Raw genomic sequence first — 17,862 nt, forward strand, 5'->3', positions numbered from 1 at the left:
TTGCAACACAGATCAGCACTTTTCTTCTTACATCAGTTTTCTTGTTGTCCACAACATGACCACAAAGCCAGTGCCACACATTTGATGTCTTGGAATGGCAACAGCTCTTTTCAATGTACCAGTTTCTACATTACTCAAGATAAGTACAACTAGTTACTGTGACAATCTTTACATCTGTGAGTTGACATAATAGAGGTTTCTGTTTCACAACATATTCAGTGCTGGTTGGGAAGTTCTCCTGGAGTGTCTGCTCCATGGAGTGACTCAGGGATTCAGGATGATATGATGTCACCATCTTCAATGGGTGACCTCTACAGTGGCCGTGGGAGGGGATGAGAAAGTGCATTGGTGTTTTATGGCTATGCCTGAAAGTAGCATATACTACTTCTGTCTCCATCTGCACTCCATTAGCCAGAATCCAATAACATGACCTCAACTATTTGCAATTAAAGGTGGAAAACAGTCTTCCTTTGTGTCTGAGAGGAGCAGAAGTGAATGGTGACCATATAGTCAGTCTCTGCCATGCCCCATGAGACTTTATTGTTGTATCCACTCAATGCTTATTTAGATTAACCCTCATGCTTAGCACATCCTTGCTTTTTTTACATTCTTGCATGTGATACTTTCCCTCTGCCTGAAGTAGATTTTTTAGAGTTTCTTTAAGTGAAGGTCTTCTGGCAGGAACCTCTCTCAGTTTCATTTGTCTGAAATTTGCCATTCAGTTTGCTTTTGTCTTTAAGAGCAATTTCTAATGAATGTAAAGAAAGTTGATAGTTCTTAGTTACTTTATCTCAGTTCATTGAAGATATTATTTATTCCACAGTGTTCTAGCCTCTATTGTTGCTGATGAGCAATCAGCTTTCAATTTAACTGTTGTTTCTTTCTCTCTGGATGCTTTTAAAATCTTCTCTTTGTCTTTGCTGTTCTATAATCTCATTAGCATGTGTCTAGGTATGGGTTTATTTATTTTTTTCATTTTTAATGCTTAAAATTCTTCGATTTCTTGAATCTACAGATTTGTGATTTTCTTCAGTTCCAGAAAGTCCCTAGACATTCTATGGGCAAACCTAGACTCCATACCACTCTTTTTCTTCTCTTGCACTTTTATTAGATGTATATTAAACTCTCCCACTCTATTCTCTGTGTTCTTATGTCTTTTTGATATTTTCCATCTATATCTTTCTGGCTACCTCCTGGATAATTTCTTCTGATATATCTTCAATTCATTAATTCTTTCCTAAACTGTATCACATCTGATGTGAAACTCCTCCATAGAGTTTTTTAATGTTGTATTATATTTTTCATTTCTAGAAATTCTATTTAGTTATTTTTCAAAACTTATTATTATTTATAGTTTCTTGTTCTCTTCACATATCTTCCAGTTTGTGTTTTATTTCTTTAAGCATATTATATCTAATTATACTGTTATCTCTGGCTAATAATTTTATTACCTAAGGAAATTGAATGGCAGTTTCCACATACACATCCTGGATCTCAGTCCCTCGTGATGACTCATTATTATGTATTTGTTTGTTTTACTGCAACTCATAGACACTTTTGGGTGGGGGTGCTTTGAGACCTGGGATGCAGGCTGGTTTCTTCAGAAAGTATTTGCATTCACTTTGGCAAGGCACTTTGTAGGTTTGCTCTAAATTAAATTCTTAGGTTGAAATAACTTAGTAATGTGAATTCTAGCCAAAATCCTGTGTGAGCACCACTTTGGGGTCCAAATTCTCAGTGTCAGTTTCCCACCCTCTACCTGGACCAGACATTTAATTTTCCTGGCATTCTCCTGGGTTTATTTCTGGTTTGTCTTTACATGGAAGTTAGAGCTCTTTGGGATCTAGTCCCAATTCCAGGACCCTTCGGATCAGGACCTGAGCCAAAAGCAGACACTTAACTGACTGAGCAACCCAGGCACCCCTATCCAGCATTTTTAATAACTTTTTGATGGAAAGGAAAACCCAAGGGGGATCCAGTATAGTCTACCATATTACCCTCTGTATTGATATTTGTCATAAGGCCCACTTCATCACCAAGTGGTGACCTCCCCAGGAGAGGACAGACTTACCTTTAGACTTACTTTTCATTCTATTCTAAAAGCAAAGCATCTTAATTAAAGTAAGTTGAAAATATAAAGAAAAGCTTAACTCTAAGATTCGAGATATTTGGATATATTTCCATACAAATATGTCCATGCTACCAACTTGGTTTATTTCCTTCCAGTCTTTTCCCCTCTAAATAGAAGTTTTTGTATTATGAGATTAACTACAGAAATGGTTAATTAAATGCGAAGCAATATTCAGCAGCATATAAAAGCAACAATTTATAAATCTTATGTGATATTATAAAGAAATTCTTTTTGAGGTGCCCCTGGGTGACTCAGTTGATTAAGCATCTGCCTTTGGCTCAGGTCATGATCCCAGGGTCCTGGGATCCAGCCCTGAATCAGGCTCCCTGCTCAGCAGGGAGTCTGCTTCTCCCTCTCCCTCTGCCTCTCTCCCCAGCTTGTGCTCTCTCTCTCTCTCTCACTCACTCTCTCTCAAATAAATAAATAAAATCTTAGAAAAAAAAGAAAGTCAATTTGATGTAATGTTAAGCTGGGCAAAGTGTAGAGAAAGCAATTGCATGGGGGTGGAGGTGAGATTCTCGGGAATCATGGACGCATGTGGGGCTGCTCTCCTGGACCACTCACTCTAGGCACCAACAAGAGCCAGACAGCTCATTCGGGGACTCTACAGCAGACACTCTGTAATTGTGTGTTGACTGATAGCTAACACTAGGGGCCCCCAAGCCCAGATATCTCTAGAACAGCAAGTAAAGGGACCTTGTTCTCTTGCCTTCTGTAAAGACAATAAAAGAATTCATAGAGGACCATTCGATTCATGCCCTCTAATGACAATTACACACAACTTGCTTGCAGTTTAACCTAAGCTTAGTTATGGACAATAAATTGCTACCTAACAGGACTCTAATATTAATTTCTAAACTCCCCACCCCCACCCCAACTAACTAAGGAACCAGTGGAAACTTCTATTCGATTAAGGCAAGAGTCAAAGCCTGGTCCTTTGCTTATGGCCAGTGAGCATGCCCATGTGTCCCTCATTGTCCCCAGTCGTGCCCCACAAGGGCCCTACTCCAGTCTCTGCCTTTGTACTTGTCCAGAGTTTACTGTAAAAGTGGAAACCTGTAGCAATGATATTGCTAAGGAAACTGGCATTCTCCCAATACCCTCCACAAAACGGCTCCATCTAGTTTCCAACGCTCAGTGTTTGTTTGGGCTTATGTGCTGCCTCTATGTTTAGTCTACGAAACTGGTGTCTTAGGCTCTGCTTCCAGTATGAGGAGAATAACTTCCAGGTTGGGTCTAAGGTGAACATAGACCATTGCACGCCCCCTACCCCACCATCACAAAGAGAGGTGGGAATGGAACTTCCTGTATAAGAGGATTAAACCTCCCTTGGGGCTTACTGCTGTGTGACTTCTAAACCTACTGTTGCTCTGTTCTGTTCAGCATTGCATCTTAACCCCTAGGCCAGAGCCACACTCCTGTTAGGTGCTCCATAAATACCCATGACAGCAGAACCCAGATATTTCTTTCTAACAAATTAAAGAACCACACAAATGTATTTTTGTAAATGTCTACACATTTATATGCATAGTGTTTATGCTCCCTTGTGGGACTTAGCACGTTCGGGTTTATAATGAAGGCTCTTTGGATCTTTGCCTATTCTTCGTAACTAAGCCATTAGTTCCATGAGGGCAGGAGGCCACATATCTCTCTCCGTACACCTCACAGGTTCACACAGAGCCAGGCACATGCGTGGCTGACATTCAATGACATGAGTAGTTTGGTTGGCCAACTAAACAAACATGTGAATCCTGGGTCCATGAAATCATATACTTGCCATTTCAGAGTTGGTGGTGGCAGCAGAAGTTGTCCGTGGCCCCAAGATGAGAAATGCCCTAAGATATGATTCACCAATACCTCTCAAATACAGTGGGTCCTGATCTCCCTGCAGAAGGCTAAGCTTACTTCCGGTCAAAAGCAAGTCATTCTCATTTATTTGTGAGTTCCATCATACCCCCATAGAACAGGCCAACATTCAGGAAGCCTGTGGCTACAGAATAGAATACATAAGGCAAGACCACCACCCCACTATAAAACTCCTGACCGCCACAGTTGTTGAAGCATGTTGGTACATGAGGACCCACAGAAGGCTGGTCATATCTTTGAGTAACTGTTGACAGAAAGAAAGGACTCAAAAAGCAGCTTCCTGGGAGCACCCCCATCTTAACGAAATGAGCTGCCTTGTGCTCCTCCCTGACCCTCGGTTTCAGGTCAAGACTGGAGATGAAAGGTGATGAAAACTGCAGCCAGGATGTGACAGTCTCTGTTTCTCTGCAGCTGCGGGTCTTCAAGCTGGCCAAGTCTTGGCCAACCTTAAACACGCTCATCAAGATCATCGGGAACTCGGTGGGGGCACTGGGGAACCTCACCATCATCCTGGCCATCATTGTCTTTGTCTTCGCTCTGGTGGGCAAGCAGTTACTCGGGGATAATTACCGGGACAACCGGCATAATATCTCTGCACCCAACGAAGAATGGCCGCGATGGCACATGCACGACTTCTTCCACTCCTTCCTCATTGTCTTCCGGATCCTATGTGGAGAGTGGATTGAGAACATGTGGGCCTGCATGGAAGTTGGCCAGAAATCTATATGCCTCATCCTTTTCTTGACAGTGATGGTGCTAGGGAACCTGGTGGTAAGTGCTGAGCCCCCCTGAGGGCACTGTCTTGGGGGCCATGGAGGAGACTTCTGGGTTATTCTAAAAAGCTTTGAGGTTGCACATTTTTATGCCCCCATCATGCCTCCTGGACCGTAAGTCTTCAAACTTTGCAAAGTCATGTGGGGCATGTTCTAAGAACTGTCCCTTGGGAGGTTACCTGACTTGCTGGCATGAGCACATAGGAGAGGGGTGGAAAGACCTGTTTAGAATCCCAGCTCTAACACTAGTAAGGCTGGAAGACCTAGCACAAGAGACAATCTCCTCCAGCTTTAATTTCCTTAAAATCAAGAAAATAGTGCTTGCTCATAGGCTTACCCAGGGAATGAAATTACAGGAGATGACATATGCTAATTGCCTAGGCCACAGCAGGAACTCAGTAAATGTTAGCTGTTAGTTGTTGAAGAAAAATTTCCTTCCCCACTCTAGGGGGTCTCAGAAGATATTTTTCTCTAGGGGCATGAAAGCTGACTGGTTTCTCTAAGTGACACAGGTCTTAGCTATGAGCAGGAGGGTGGGCACAATGGGACAAGATGAAAGAGAGAAGCTGGGTCATGGACAACATCCAATGCCACAATGTCAATAACAAAATCCACTCCCACATTTGGGGGAGCCCCAATTGGCCCAGCACCCCTTCACTATCCTAGTTGGCCTCTTGCCCTCAGCTTACCCCCACCCACTGTGGTTCTGGGCACTCTTGCTATACCAGCGCTGGCTACTGTAGGGGGACATATGGACCCTCAGAAGCCCCTTTCTTACTGCCCTGAAAGTCAGCCAACTTGGATTCTTTTCCTGTAAGAGTTTTACAGACACAAGAAAGCTAAACCAGGAGAGATGAAATAACAAATTCAGACTTTTCAGTCTTTCCCACCCAGGTCATTGGAGCCAGAGATGCCTTTCCCCCCCATTCCTGAGTTAGGGGGTTAACAGAAGATCCTTTCTTCCAGGCTGAGCTCAGCATGCCTGCAGAGCTACAGGGGCTCCTAACCCTCAGGCAGGAAGTTTCCCTTTCTGAGCACTTTTACAGCCCTCAGGTAGTTTCCTCTTCACAACCATTCCAGAAGGGAGGGAGTCCCCACTCCCTGCTCATGGGGGAAGAATATGAAGTTGGAAACAGCAAGGAGATTGCCCAGGATCCCAGAGTGAGGAAAAGAACCCAGGACTTTGGCAGATGACAGTGGTCCCAGGGCAGACCCATATGTATTCCTCTCCATTATCCCTGAATGTCCTTGGTTCGGCAGGGGTGATCCTTCTCTATGGCAGAAAATGTGCTTCCAAGCCTCGTCCACATGAGGCAGGTCACTTGGGACATCCCCAAGACTCCCCTCAGTGGCTCTCAAAATGTCCATTCCCCCAAGAGGGAAAGCACTTTGGGTGGGCAGGGAGAGGCCCAGGTGTGGTGGTCCTGCCCTCCAGCTGCCAACCTGGCAGACTATGGAGGGACTCAGTTCGTTGGTCGAGCCATCTTTGCTTCCACTCCTTCTCTCCAGGTGCTCAACCTGTTCATCGCCCTGCTGCTGAACTCCTTCAGTGCTGACAACCTTGCAGCTCCAGATGAAGATGGGGAGGTGAACAACCTGCAGATCGCCCTGGCACGGATCCAGGCTTTTGGCCATCGTACCAGGAAGGCCATTCGCAGCTTCTTCACCAGGCCTTGCCTGCTGCCCTGGCCCAAGACAGAACCCCAGCTGGTGGTGAAGCTCCCACTCTCCAGCTCCAAAGCTGAGAACCACATTGCTGCTGGTGTAGCTGTGGGGAGCCCTGGAGGGCTTCCAGTGTCCAGAAGCCCCAGGGATGACCACAACGATTTCATCACCAATCCTAACATATGGGTCTCTGTGCCCATTGCCGAAGGTGAATCTGACCTCGATGACCTGGAGGAGGATGGTGAAGAGGAACCTCGGAGCTCCCAGCAGGAAGTGATCCCTCAAGGGCAGGTGAGAGTCCTCTCATGGGACAGCCTCAGGGCTGGAGTGACAGGGGCAGAAGGGAAATTAGAATAAGGAGGTTTTCCAACATCAGGACTGGCATAGCCTTGATGAGCCCCAGGCAAGCCAAGCACAGGAGCACTTGATGTCAGGAAGCAAATACCATGCCAAGCTTTCTGGGGGAGGTGGCATTTGAGCAGGGCCTAGAAAAAAGGGTCAGAATTCCCCAGGCAAGCAGAGACCAGGGGCAGCACCTTAGTCCCAGGTCATTTTGATGTTCTTGGGATTGTCTTTCACACAACTGCCCCACTTACTTCGCCCAGCTCAGGCTCTGTGCCTAAGATGCTAACGAGACTCCTCTAAGAACTAACAAGACTCCTCTAAGAACAGATGTTGTCCAAGAACGAGATTTATCTGATCTTCATCAGAAGCCTAGGGAGTCCTGCTCATTAGGTGACTCATTTATCCAGCTTTTCCTAACAAAGGGTGTCACAGGGAAATGACACTTGTTCTTTTTGGCACCAAAGAACTTAAAGCACATTTAAGCCTTTTGGTAATATACATATTTTTAAATACTTTGTACAGTTCCCTACTACCTTAAGCTGATATATCAACCCTCTTTGATCTCTTCTTGGTACCTCAGGGCATGCACTTCTGCACAGTATGGGAAGGCAGGGGTTCCCGGGAGGTCTGGAGACAGGCAGGGCTGCTGGCCAGGCCACTAAGTGGCTTCAGACAGCTGTGCTTTGAGTCTGTAGCTCTACCACAGCCTTTTCCCCCTGCAGCTGTCACTTCTCTTGTGTCCCAGCAGCTGCTATTATCAGCTGCCATATTTTACATGCCTTTGTATGGGTGACAGCCGAGGGCAGGGCGTCACCATCCCCAGAATAAAGGACATGAACTCTGTGATGACTGTCTCCACTCAGAGGCATTTTCAGTTACTTTGGGGTTCTTGGAGGACTTCAGATGGCCAAGTTTGCTACCACTCTGACCTCTGGACAAGTAATAATGGTCATGGCTAACATCTATTGAGCCAAGCACTTCATGCCAAGTGTTTTACAAGCATCCATATATTTAGTCATCAAAATCACTGAATAAAGTAGATTTTGCCTTCTCAATTTTGCAGGTGGGAAAAATGGAGATCAGGTTGAATTTATTTACCTAAATCCACATAGCTTGTAAGGAATGGAGCCAAGCATTAAACAGATCTGGTTATAGAGACTCCAGGCTCACTTCCCACAAGCGTGTGTGTATGCATGCATGTACATATGTTGCAGAGATTAGGTCCTTAGCTCTGGCAGACTATGAGGGGCAAGATGTCTTCAAACTGAGAAGCAGTCAACTGAGGGTGGGCACAGGTGCCCAGATGGGACCCTCTCTCACTAGCAGGAGCAGCTGCAGCAAGTTGGGAGGTCTGAGGGCCACCTGGCACCCAGGAGCCCAGGCTCTGGAATGTCCTCTGAGGCCCTGGCTTCCCACGCAGGTGAGAAGTGGAAAGACGAGGCTGCTGTCCAGGCCCCTGCAGAGGTAGGTATGTGAGCTTCCAGGAGAGGCTGAACAGCCTGCCGGACCCTGCCCGGTGGGATGGTAGGGGCTGGCGGATGGGGCTGCTCAGGAAATGATGTTTCAGAATGCAGTCAACCACATAACCTCACGTCTCATCATGAGTAGTGTTAAGGTCCGTCCTAACCTCTGGGCTGGTCAGCACAATTTCACTGGAAAGAAGGTAGTTCCACAAGTTGGGGGTAGGGGTTGATGAGGACGAGAGCCTCCACTTCTCTGAGTCTCCTTGTCTTCGTCTCTGAAACTGAATGGTAATGCCTACCTGGTAGGATTCTTTTGAAGCTTAAATGAGATGCTGCTTGTCAAGTGTTCTGTTCTTTCCTGAGATGGAATAAGTGCCCAGAATATGACAGCCAAGCAAAAAGGGAACAAAAGACAATATGAGCGGAGAAAGTATATTTCTGAGCCAGCAGATGAAAATCAGAGTCGCTCGGGGGTGAGGAGGTCTTCCCTGTGACTCCCCCCGCCCCCACTCTCTTTTGTCCACATCCTAAATCCTTTTTTCCAGCCCAAAACATTCTGGTGCTCTGGAGAGGCAGTCTGTGTGAGTACTGTACTGACAGCCTTACACAGAGCGGGCAGGAAGCAAAACTGGGGTTTAGGAGTGTCTCACAAGAGCTAAAAGGAAACTTGGTGGTTTCATTACAAATCTTTGAAGAAAACAAGCTACAGGGAAGAGGCATCAAGAAAGATTTAGCATTGTTAATACCATGGCATTAAATTCAGGAATTGAACTTGACACCTAGCCTCTGAGAGCTGACGCCGTGACAGGCACCGGGCTGGGCAAAGATAGGGAAGACATCATTCATGCCCAAAGTTATCACGCCCTTCAGCTTGAGGAATGTCAGCCTCTGGCTGTGTGCCCCTGGGCAGGGATGACCACAGCAGGGTGAGAGGAGAGGGTGGGCTGAGAAGGGGTTGGGGGACCCTGGGGTGAACAGAAACCGCTTGGTTCCTGCTGGGCGAGGATTGCCACCTTCTACACATGGACATCATGTTTCCTTCAGAGCATTCTCAGGATTCCCCTGGCTAGTCGTCTCTACTCGGTGTTTTCAGTACACAGCTGCTGGGTACTGGTTTTGGTTTTGGTTTGGTTTTGTATTTTTTTGTCCACGACCCTGGCCAGGCAGAGAAGGGCCTGACAGTGACAGATGGGGACCCACCCCACCATTTGGGTCCATTAGCCGAGCTATCGGGTTTACTAATATGAGAGCAGCTTCAACTCCTAATTGAATTCATCTGGAGACATTACAGGGTTGGAGCTGCCAGGAGGGCAGCAGGGCTCCTGCAGCATTGCTCCGTGATTAAATATTCAGGCCCAGTGAATGCCACGAGTCTTTATGGGGGTAATTATGGTGTCTCGGGCCCTCGCCAGCACTCCATCAGGGGCCTGGAGGTTTAAAGCCTCGCACAGCTAAACCTCTGGGGCTCCGTAGAGAGCATCACTGTTCTGGGCCTCAGCTGGCGAGGCACCAAACACACAAGGATCACTGTGGGGGGGTGGGGGTGGGGATGGGGCCCGGCCCTGACGGGCTCTCCCTGCCTCTCGAAGCCCTTGGCCGGGCAGACCTGTAGAGACCGTGTGCAGACTCACTGGGCCCCTCAGAGAGCCGAGTTCACTGCCCTGGGCTTCTGCCCTGCAGGGAGGGGATGAGACAAGCTCCTCAGAAGGCAGCACAGTGGACTGCCTGGATCCTGAGGAGATCCTGAGGAAGATCCCTGAGCTGGCAGACGGCCTTGAAGAACCAGATGACTGCTTCACCGAAGGTAAAGCGGCAACCACAGGCCTCCTCACGCTGACCTTCCTTTGGGCCGGAATCCCGCTCAACAAAACAAGCTCTCATCTGGGCACCTGTGTGTCCAGGGCCCTGGCCTGGGGTCCACGGGAGACAGACACACAGGGCCCCTTGTTGCCTCCTCCCCAAGCCAGAGGGGCCGGCATCAGACACAAACAGCACGCTCCCAGCAGCCGAGCAGGGCCACGTCAGACACGGCCACCAGGGCTGGGCCTTCCTCCTCATGCTAGAAAACACCTCAGACTTAAAAACCAGGCCTCTTGAGGCTGAACAGGATAAAGGTGAACACTCTTGTTTGGAGACATAAAGGATGCAGAGGAGGGCCAGGCCACACCTGTGTCCCTCAGTCTTTGGGGTAGCTCTGAAAGGCAGACCAACCGTCCACGGCCATGGCACCCTGAACGCACCCCACCTTGTCCTAAAGGCACAACATACATCTTAGTCTGTTTTCCCTCCATGTTTAGAATAGAGAGGCACATTGTGTTCTCACTAGATCTGCCTGCAATAAGGGGATATACATAGAGTTCACACTAGGAAAGTCATTGTGGCTTCAATACTAAAAAATCTATACATTAAAAAGCAACTAACTCTTCCTTGAGTTTCCAGTACTACACAACCCAGGGCTGGACTGGACCCAGGCCCCATCCCAGCCATGCGGTGGCCTCTCAAGTGAGCAAGGACTCAGGACATAGCCCCTCAGACAGCACTAGGCCCAGACCGCACGGCTTGTCAGGCTTCCAGAAATGGGTGCGTATAGGACAGGGGTCACCCGTATCCTCTCCAAGAAGGACGATAATCGGGGAGGAGTTGAGAGTGGGGGAGACCAATGGTAGGGAGGAACACCCGAAGGGCAGGATCGAGAGGCTACCTGAGAGGGGTGCAGCTTCTCTCATATTCCAGAGATTTCCTTTCCTATGGAGTGGCAAATAGGTTTCCCAGCAGAGTGCTTTCCCGGCAGGGCTAGAGCAAAAATGCTCCTCCCTCCCCAGGGGGACATCCCTCGCCATCAGTCACCTCTCCCCACAGGCTGTCTTCACCACTGTCCCTGCTGTAAAGTGGACGCCAGCAAGTTCCCATGGGCCATGGGCTGGCAGGTGCGCAAGGCCTGCTACCGCATTGTGGAACACAGCTGGTTTGAGAGCTTCATCATCTTCATGATCCTGCTCAGCAGTGGGTCTCTGGTAAGGGGAGGTGGGGTCCCTGCCCCAAAGCCCTCCAGATCGCGTCTCACACAATCCCAAGGCCCTGGAGCTGGAGCAATGAGCTCCCCTGAGTCCTAGCCTGAAAGCCCCCAGCCGACGGCCGGCAGGAGATCTACAGGCCAGCACACGGGCTCTACTTAGCAGCAGGGGAGGGTAGGTTCTTGTGGTCCCGTGTCCCCGCCTGCTAAACCTGGCTGCAAGTATTTCAAGCGGTGAGGGCATGCTTCCCACTTTATAGATGGGGAAACTGACACTCAAAGGGCCTGAGGCATTTGTCCATGTTTACCCAGCTTGTCAGCAGCAAAACCTACCTCTGCCCTCATTTGATCCCAAAGCCCTGGGCTTTCTACCCCCTGGTCTCCCAAACACTGGCCTTCTCTGAAGGCCCAGTGCAAAGACTGCCATCCTTCTGTCTTATCAAGCCACTTGCAAAGGCTATTACTCGTTGAAAGCTCACAGCAAATCATTGTATCAGCACTTCTCAAAATGTAATTACCTGGGGAACTTGTTAAAAGGCAGATTCTGAATCAGATCTGGGGTGGGGCCTGAGAATTGGCATTTCCAACAAGCTCCAAAGACCACACTTTAAATAACAAGGCCTTACAGGCATAGAAATTCTGACTTAGGAGCCACTTCCTTAGCCCCTTGCTGAATGGTCAGCTTTGTAGGACAAGGAAGGATGCTTCTGATTGCGCCATGGCTTATGCTCCCTGCACAATCTCAACTAATCTTCCCAGTGGACCAAGGCAGCTGTAGATACAGGAAGGGACTCATCATCCCCAGTTGTCTGCCTCTTATGGGATGAGGAAGGCACAGCCCAAAGACATGAAGGGGCCTGCCTGGGGTCCCAGCTAATTAGTTAAAGGGAAGACGAGAAGCCCTCACTCCTGACTCATGGCTCCAAGTGTTTTCACTTGTTTTGCTCTTCATGTGTCATTTACTCCCTAAAAACAATCTACTGGATATCTGGCCACCTACTTAAACACCAGATTTCCCAGGAAGGGTGCCCAAACCGCTCCGTGTATGGCCCACATGATCTGGGGTGGGGGTGGCCAGGCGGGCAATGGCACTAGGCCAAGGGCGAAGAGAGTCTCTGGGAACAGGGCTGCTCTGCCACCAAGGGGGAGGGGGAAGGGGGTGGCAGCATCCGAAGGGGCCCACTGCTGGGCAGAGGGCGGCGATTGTCCCCAGCCCTAACTGGCTCTGTATAGCTCTGGTGCTCCGGGCACATCGCCAGGCAAGAGGGGGCTGGGTGCTGATTTCTCCCTCCCCTCCCCTCTTTCCTGTCCTGCTTGATGAGGACAATAGTCCCATCTGCTGTTGACAAGGTGCTTCCCTCATTACCTCCTCCTCTCCTGTCTTTCCCCATGGGCCTCCTCTCCTCATTTCTCTTCTCCATGCTCCCCTGCTCCTTCCTTTCTCTCTGTTCCCCTACTCCACTCACCCCAGCTGCTCCCCTCCCTCCCAGCAGGGGGCACAGATCCGGCACCAGCTGCTGGGCCCTCACCTCCCCATCTCCTTCCCCAAGGGACTGAACAGGCTGGCACCAAATTTAGTCTTCCTTATGCTTTTTACTTTGAGTACTTTAAAAAAAAAAAACATGAGTTTTCATCTGACAAAGTAAAGTGCAAGAAAAAAAAACCTTGGAAATTATGGGAAGATGCAAAGAAAAAATATCACCCATTTTCCTATCACTCAAAGAGAATCTCACTTTGAAAACATTTTGGTATACTTCCTTCCCATCTTTCTTATGCATATAATACATAAATATTACAAAACTGAAACCACATTTATGCATTCTGTAATTTCTCAGTAAATTCTCACAGTAAATATACTCCTACTATCTGACTTAGCCACTGCAGTGCGTTCCGTTACGAGAATGCACCACCATTTATGTAAATAATGCCGGTGTTTCCTTCAAATAAGCATTGAATAGCCTGTGTCGACTCCTTTGAGGACATTTGCTTCTTTCCTGTCTTGGGTCTGATTAGAAGCAGAATCTGAAGCAGGGATTCTTGGGCAAGCTGCTTGTGGAGGGCGTGCTCTGAGGTGGAGCCTGTGAGGGAGGCAGGACCAGGAGAGGACCGGCTGCTAAAAGATGCAGATCCCACGAAGTCCACCTCAGCCTGATGTTGCAGGACTATGGAGCATAAAGAGTGTCACAGAGCGGTCCCACCTTGAGGCAAAGGGGGCAGTCACTGGCTACGGCTGCCCCCAGACCAGGCATTTAACCTCCTAGGCATTTCTGCAGGTGGAGGCAGTTCCCCTCAGCTCAGGGAGGTCCTCAGGAAAAGGGGGCATCCGCCAGCTGATAGCAGCTAACATCGCAGCAGCTGGGGGATAGCTCCCTGGCCCCTCCAAGGGCCTCTGGAGGGGGGGCACTAAGAACATCCAGGGTCCTTAGGCTAAATTTGTGAAGGTGGAATTGCTGGGTTCCTGAAACCTTTGAGTCCTCTTGCCAAATTGGTCTTCCAAAAGACTGGACTGGTTTTGAGACCCTGGTCAGGTATGAGAGGAGCGACCTTCCCACAGCCACAGCAACCCTGGCCTTGCCTTCGTTCTTTTCTATCTTTACCAATCTCATGAGAGAAAAATGGTATCATCTTTTCCTTAATTACCAGTGAGATAGAACATTCTTTTTCAGAGGTTCATGGGCAGTTCTTACTTTCATTTTTTGGGAACTGCCTGTGAACATCCTTTGATGCTTTTATTTTTAAACCAAGTTGCTGTTAGGATCCCTTTGGTTCACTTCCAAACCCCAATTTGAGGTTTCCTTTCTCCCTTGCTTTCAGCTCCCCTGCAAAGAGTGAGCCAGGCTGCAGGCCCCATTGGCTCTAGGGGGTCCTGGTTTGTATGTCACAGTGCATCTTCCACTATCCCTCTGAGCCCCCCCACACACACATACTCTAAGCGGAGAAAACAAAATGATACAGGCAAGATGGTTCCCAAAGCCCTCCCAGGGGCTGAGGGCAGGGCTGGTGGGGTCCTTCCCTATCACTGGGCACCAGGGCTGCGGGTCCAGGCAGATGACCATTCTGCTCCCTTTCTTCCTTCCAGGCCTTTGAAGACCATCACCTTGACCAGAAGCCCACAGTGAAGGCTTTGCTGGAATATACTGACAGGGTGTTTACATTTATCTTTGTATTCGAGATGCTGCTCAAATGGGTGGCCTATGGCTTCAAAAATTACTTCACCAATGCCTGGTGCTGGCTGGACTTCCTCATTGTGAACGTGAGTGGCTCATTGGCACACATGGGGTTTGGGGTCCTCACATCTGATGGATGGCTGCAGCTAGCACCAAGGAAGCTGTGGCCTCGCCTCATGGGCCACTCCAAAGTCTTGAGCACTTAGCAAGGTCTCTGAGAATAGCCTGCACACTGGTGAATGGTAAGATCAGACAGTACACAATTCTGGCACAGTGGTGACGCTCAGGTGAGTCCTCGGTTCCTAGGCCTCCGTCCAGAAAGACCACTGACTGCCTTCTGTATTTTATATCCAAAGCAAGATGACATGTGAGGCTCTCAAGGGTCTTATGACCTTGCATCCCTTGATAGAGCCTCTGGACTGAGGGGAGCCGAGGACTGCACAGCCCAGAGACTCTTCCCACCTGCTGATTCAGTGGTCCTCAGCCCTGGCTATACTTTAGAATCACCTGGGGACCTCTTAAAAATACAATGAACCAACACTGCTCCTCTCGGAGATTCAGATCTCTCCAGTCCTAGGAGGAGCCCAGGCATCAGTATCTTATAAAAGCTCCTGGGCATTGTCCAATATGTGTGCAGCCAGATTGAGAATCAGTGAGCTTGCCCAACCAGCTTCTCCCCAGTGGCACTAAAAGGGACAGAGGGTCCCTTTGGAGAGATGCTGAGTTGAAGCACATGTGTTCAGACTCACACTAACCTGGGGCCACTTACCACTGCACAAGGGGATTGACCAAGTGCCTCTCCTCACTGCTGTGAGGAGACCATCCTCAATGAAACCTCCTAAGACCCTTCCTAGCCCCCAAAAGCCAGGAGAGATCTCTCCCTCATCCTGCCCATGACCATTCTCTATCTCTGTCCAGGTCTTTGCCCTCTTGGCTTTGCAGGATGGCTGCCTGAGTTATTTGCTCACTGTGGCACAGCTGAGGGTCCCCACAGGCAGGGGGAGGTTCATGCTGTGTTTGTCTCTGCCTCCCACACTCCAGCAGCCAACCAGGACCAATGTCTGCACATCAGAGGTGTCAGGAAATGGGTCTGTATTCAGTGCTCACCTCCTGAAGCTGGACGGGGTCCAGTACAGAACATTCTGTCCAGCCTCCTGTCCTGGCAGGTCCCCCACAGCAGGTCTGTGTACTCAATTCTCTTCTTTCCTGATACCAAAGTGCTGGCAGCATCGGGATTGTATGTAGCTGCAGACCGCTTTTTTAATCCCTGTATCACAGGGATTAGCTGTGAGGCCTGAAATCTGAGTCACAGGTGTTAACTTTGTGCATATAAAATAATCATTCATAAATGAAGGAAAAGTGTTTTATTCTGGCTTCACAGCCCTGCTAGGGGCACAGTCGCTCTTACCTACGTACGTCTCACTTGTTTAAGTCCTGATCACCATAAATGCTCACCCTCTCATTCCATCCATCTTCCTCCTAATTCTTCCTCTGATCACTCATCCTTCCTTCCATCTACCCACTCATTGACCCTTCCTTTTCCCTTTCTTCTAAACATCCATTCATCTTTACTGCTTCCATCTATCCCTTCAGTCCTCTCCTTCCTTCCGTCCATTCTCATTTTTCTTTCTCTCTTCTCTTCTGCCTAACCATTCATCTTAACCTTCCTTTCATCTATCTATCAGCTGGTCCTGAATCCTTCTATCTTTCCAGCTTTTGGTTCACCTTTCTGACTATTCAGTCATCTAACCCTCCATTCACTCTTTCATGCACATTTGATCCAAGCAACCTCCTAGCCATTCATTCTTCTGTCTTCCCATTTTTCCTTTAATCATCCTCCTATCCTTCTTTCTTTTTTAAAAGATTTTATTTATTTATCTGAGAGAGAGAGAGTGCATGCACAAGACGGGGGAGAGACAGAGGGAGAAGGAGAAGCAGACTCCTTGCTGAGCAGGGAGCCCAACATGTGGCTCCATCCCAGGACCCCAGAATAACCTGAGCCAAAGGCAGGCCCATAACTGACTGGGCCACCCAAATGCCCCCATCTTTCCTTCCTTCCACCCATCTGCCCGTTCATCTCTTTTCCTTCCACTCCTCCACCTAACCAATCAACCTTCCATCCATTCTCAAATCTCTTCCATTCATTTATTCTACCCAACTCTCTTTCCATTCATATATCAATCATTTTATCCAGCCATCCATTCTTCTCCCTTTCAGCCATTCCATCCATCCACTATGCTATGCTTCCATATTTTATCCTTCTTCTTTCTTTCATCCTTCCTTTCAACTGTCTGTCCTATATCCATCTTTGTGTCCGTTTAATCCATGATTCTATTCAACCATCCTTTCATCCACCTTCCTTCTTTCTCTCCTTCCTCTCATCCATCCCAACATGCTTCTATCTTTTCTTAAATTTATCAAATGTTTATTTATGACTACTGAATATAAGATTGTCTTATGAAATGCTCTGGAAGAGGCAGAAGCCAAGAAACAAAAACTCCCTGTCTCCAGGAGTTTGTGCTATAATCTTTCAGCAGATCAGACACACAAAGAGAAATAAACCTATTATAAGGGGGGATGTAGTGAGCACTGCTGAAAATAATTTGTGTCTTAGGGACACAGAGACATAAGCCTGTGGGGGTGAGGTAGTTGGGAAGGCTTCATATAAGAAATGACATTAAATGTGGGGCTTAAAATGAGCAGGAGCACTGAGGTGCAAAGAGGACTGGGGGGGCAATTTTAATTAAAAGATGACCCTGAGCAAAAGTACAGACACAGGTATGTTTAAGGAACAATTTTATTTGGGTAGAAAATATGAGTGAAACATGGCTGAAAAAGCAGTCTGCAGCCACATAACACAGGCTAAGGAATCCGGAACTTAACCTGAGGGTGATAAAGCACCAGTGAAGTCTGGGAGTGAGAGACACACATGATTATAATCAAATTTGCATTGGAGAATGGATGTAGTACTAGAGACCAGTTGGGAGGCTAGTAGCCCAAGCAGAGGGAGTGGATCTGGGCTTGGGTGGAGGGCTTTGATGGAGAGACCCCAGACCCTGATTGCTCCAACTATAGATTTTTCACATGAGGCAGCTTTCCCAGGAGGCTGAACAAAAGACTGAATAGGGTCCAGCATGAAACTGGCCCCAAACCTCCCCACCTTCTGTCAGCCAGACTGCTAGGTGCCACCTGCTGGTGTCTGGAGTCCTACATGGATGAAGAAAGGTTTTTTGTTTTGTTTTGTTTTGTTTTTCCATTCCAGTTCTTTGTCCTGGTGGAATAAGCCACCCATTCAGAGAATAGACATTGTTTGAGGCTCTAGCACCCAAATGTAGACCCCTTTCTTTCTGAAGGTCTGGTGTACCTCCTCACCTAGTTGCCAGGATAGGCTAAGCCTGAATTCAGGTGCAGTTGGGACCTTCCAGGATTGGGTCACAGT

At 48.2% G+C, this 17,862-nt stretch overlaps 1 protein-coding gene across 5 annotated transcripts in view; it reads left to right on the forward strand.

Moving 5' to 3' along the window:
• Nucleotides 1-17,862, forward strand: part of SCN10A (sodium voltage-gated channel alpha subunit 10) — a 93,057-nt gene that overhangs the window by 55,022 nt on the left and 20,173 nt on the right. For 3 of the 5 annotated variants that reach the window (XM_088021408.1, XM_028107095.2, XM_088021416.1), the window contains 6 exons: nt 4,409-4,768; nt 6,280-6,726; nt 8,107-8,244; nt 9,924-10,047; nt 11,103-11,257; nt 14,336-14,509. In XM_088021408.1, the coding sequence (XP_087877534.1) occupies nt 4,409-4,768; nt 6,280-6,726; nt 8,107-8,244; nt 9,924-10,047; nt 11,103-11,257; nt 14,336-14,509 (1,398 nt within the window). Of the gene's footprint in view, nt 1-4,408; nt 4,769-6,279; nt 6,727-8,103; nt 8,245-9,923; nt 10,048-11,102; nt 11,258-14,335; nt 14,510-17,862 lie in introns of all 5 variants that reach the window. The other 2 variants (XM_028107093.2, XM_028107096.2) reach the window with 1 other exon arrangement.

This window comes from Eumetopias jubatus, unplaced genomic scaffold (assembly GCF_037043125.1).
Source record: "Eumetopias jubatus isolate StellerSeaLion01/CBP00866 unplaced genomic scaffold, mEumJub1_p1.0 scaffold_1, whole genome shotgun sequence".
NCBI classification, from domain to species: Eukaryota; Metazoa; Chordata; class Mammalia; order Carnivora; family Otariidae; genus Eumetopias; species Eumetopias jubatus.